Source organism: Antrostomus carolinensis, unplaced genomic scaffold, assembly GCF_000700745.2.
Source record: "Antrostomus carolinensis isolate BGI_N321 unplaced genomic scaffold, ASM70074v2 scaffold9965, whole genome shotgun sequence".
In the NCBI taxonomy this organism is placed as follows: domain Eukaryota; kingdom Metazoa; phylum Chordata; class Aves; order Caprimulgiformes; family Caprimulgidae; genus Antrostomus; species Antrostomus carolinensis.
Genome location: NW_010314236.1, coordinates 1 through 3531, shown reverse-complemented (window position 1 = coordinate 3531; position 3531 = coordinate 1). Strand labels below are relative to the sequence as shown.

Sequence of the window (3531 nt, the reverse complement as noted above, 5' to 3'; positions counted from 1 at the left end):
ACACGGGGAATCCTGCTTCCAGGGCGTTTTCACTCTCACCAAGAAAGCAGCAAGTTTTATAAGCCTAACAGGAAAGTTAAGTTTAAATTAAATTAAGTTTAAAGTTCATTATTAGATAATAGAGTCCTTATTAAGCTCTCTACCAGGATTAGCATAACCCATACCATCTTTTTCTAAAAGCCATCAGGAAGGGACACTAAGGTAGCTCTAAAACTTTCCAAGTTACCGAAAACTTTGAAATCCCAGTAGAATTTCCAACAACTTCTAAGTGATCTCAGCATCTCGGCTGCAAGAGGAAACCTTAAAAAATACATATTGCAATAGCACAGCTTCCTCTCTAATGAGATGTGAGCACCACTTCTAGGCCTCAAGCTCCCCAAACACTTAAAAGGGATACCACTCCGCGCTGAGATTGGTTCACTGATTATTAATGGATTACTCACATGCTTTGAGTCAACCACGTGGTTTGCCGTAATTCCTTCTACTAAAAGCTTTAATTAGAATCATAGAATATCCTGAGTTGGAAGGAACCCACAAGGGTTATTGAGTCCAACTCCTTATCAATTATCAAAAAGATATCCTGATTTGATTTTGGGATGGAAAGTGGCTTCCTAGATCCACTCACACCAGTGCAGCAGTGTCTGAAAACATCCATATCCTGCAAGGTCTTGGAATCTGGGTGATCTCAGTTCTACCATGAGGAGATGGAGCAATAGGCTGAAGTGAGCAGTAATAAATCACACTCCTTTTCTTGTAGCACAAGAGCCACCCAAGTTGGTTAAAGCTCTTTCATACATAAAAGAAACAGACTCTAGACTATGGAAAGATTCTCTATACATGAACTTGAGGCACACCATATGCAAATACCAAGTTGGAGCCAAAAAAAGAAACTGAAGCGCGCTGTAATTCTAGTTCAGCTACAGCATATGAACAAGACAGGGCTAATATTTCAGCTTGCTCTTGCACAATTAAAAACTATAGAGCCGGAAGTCAGAAAGCTGAAGCCCGAGTTGAAAATAGTGTTTTGTTGAACTTCCTCCCACAAAGTACATTTAGAAAAATAACAAACACAGAAGACAGTAAAAGCGTGACTTTCATATAAACCATGACACTGACTGCACAGAGCAACAGATCAGCTCGCTGAAATATGAAAGGGAAATATACTTGCCAAAAAAAACTTTCAGAGTTTCCAATCTAGATTTTTAAGGGCACTGAATTCTTTAATTGTTTAACAGCTGTACCTTGAACTATAGTCACCCTAAAGATTTTAGTCAGATTGGTTGCAAGATCGGTCTTCAAAGAACGCGGCACGTCCAAGTAACCGGGATCCATCACAGTCAAAAAGGAAATTTCCAATGCAAGTCAGGAGCATGAACACTGGTTAGAAAGCACAGAATTCTTGAGGGCAGGCACCAGGGGGGAAACTCTGCTTATTGGAAAAACCCTGTTATTAGAGTCTACAGATTAAGAAATTAAACTAAGACCTGAGCAAATCAAAACAACCCTCAGTAGAGCCACTGGAAGCTTCTTTAACCCGATGGAGCCGGTATCTGGAGTTGGGCAGGCAGCACACGATGCTTCTGTGATACTCTGGCTGATGGGTGTCTTCTCCTTCCAGGAGGGTGAGACCTGTAGGTAAAAATCCTGATTTCCACAGCTCAGATTTTAATTTCAATGTTGTGTGCCACATCACTTAAAACCTGAAGCACAGCAAATAAATTGTAGGGTGATCATTCGTCTGCCATTCGGACAGCTTTTAAAAGAGCTCACAGCCTCTTTAATCCTTTAAACTGAAAATAAAAGGTTAATTTCCCCTTACAGGTGAGTAAAGACCCATAACCTAGTTAAAATGGGGGGTTTTTTTGGAACAACTACATAGCTAAAGCAATTAGGAATGACATATGCTGTAACAAGAAGTATTTTTAAGATGCTGTTTAACTATCTAATATCCCTTCCATAATCTGGCAGAATTTTGGTACTTGTTACTCATCTCACAGTAAACACATTTCACCACACAAAAGAGATCTTATCTGTGCGTTGGAAGATACTTTTAGAAAATTGGCCTTATGCTTAAAAAACAACCAATTAGCAGTGTCTGTGCACTTGGGGCTGAAAACAGGGAACAAAACTAAGTGAAAGCTGCAGCTTCACTTGAGAAACTAACAACCAAAAATCTCCTATTTAAAGGAGTTGCTAGTCAAAAAAACAACAGAGAACTCATAATAATAAGGCAACTTTCATACATTCCATCAAGGCCAAACTGAATAGCTCTTCCTCCAAAAAAAACAGTCATATAATCACATCAAATCGTGGTTAACCATGGGGCAGAGTGCTCAGACTTCTCACTAGCGCGGCGAGAGCTCCGAGTATAGATTCATCCACCAAGATACATTTTCAGAATATAAAGAATTCCTAGTTGGCTTGTACAGAAAAACATCCAATGCTTTCTGAATTTTGCAATGACTAATAAAATATGGATCAAATTTGACAGCTCCACTGAACATGGACAGATATGTCTTCGCCTCAGATAAACAAGCCCACTGACAATCTTCTTGGGAGTAAAAACGCCGTCACCCGCCAACAGCGGAGTCAGCACAACCATAATTGTCAGTATTAGCCACGCGGCGCTGAAAGAGCTACACAGGACTTGAAACACTCGAAGGAAGCCAGAGACTCTGCAATCTGAGCAGAGTAACAGCAGGAGAAGAGTCCCACCGTAGCTGCTATTTTCAGTTCTTCAACCAAGAGCAGGTTGAGGTAGCACAGGCTGAGTTTACGAGTTCAACTAGCTCGGCAAGTCCGCTCTTCTGCGAGCATCCTACTCACTGCTACGAGTTGTATGGGCTGCTGTAAGCCAGAGAAAGTTAAAAAAAAAAGTGAGCCAACAGCCTTCTAACCTTAGCTTGTCATGCTTCAGCCAGCCACGCTCAAGTGAAGATCCTCAATAGCTGCTGGAGAAGGGTAGGGATGGAGAAAGCACTGCGTTCCCCCCTTACCATGAACCCAGCCCTGCAAGCAGCCAGCATGTAGATTTTAACCACAGTTCAGAGCTAGGTTTTGAGGAAGCATGTGTAAGAAGGTAACATCCATTTCCTCCTTTTGTTCTTGACATGAAAAATAATAGTTAGCAAATTTAATTTCCTTATCTGTTATTCACATTAGCTTGTGTACTACTACCCACCTACGTAAGATATTTGGGTACAGAATGCATGTTCAAGTGCCCTGCTGTGCAACTCCCTTCCCCGAGGCTTTGGCAAATTATTGTTTTTCAAATTAATAATCACTTCTTGATGGGAAAGAAGACTACTGTAGCAAACCTTCCAAGCAATTCCACCTTGACTTAGGAAAGATCAGGGAGAATCACATCCCAAGATGTGCTTTGCCCAATTTTTACACGATTATTGTTTCAGAAGAATCTAAAGATCCTCAAATCGGTGGACATCACACATTCTCTCTCACACACACATTTTTTTGTCTATTCCAGTAGGTTCCATTTTAAGCAGGGAGATAATTATTCAAAACCCCACACCA

General features: G+C 40.8%; 1 protein-coding gene across 1 annotated transcript in view; it reads right to left on the bottom strand.

Moving 5' to 3' along the window:
* PIAS1 (protein inhibitor of activated STAT 1) overlaps positions 1–1332 on the bottom strand; it is a 30133-nt gene extending 28801 nt beyond the window's left edge. The window contains exon 1 of the mRNA XM_010167572.1: positions 1242–1332. Coding sequence (XP_010165874.1) covers positions 1242–1332 — 91 coding nt within the window. The remainder of the gene's footprint in view (positions 1–1241) is intronic.
* Positions 1333–3531: the final 2199 nt, after the last annotated feature.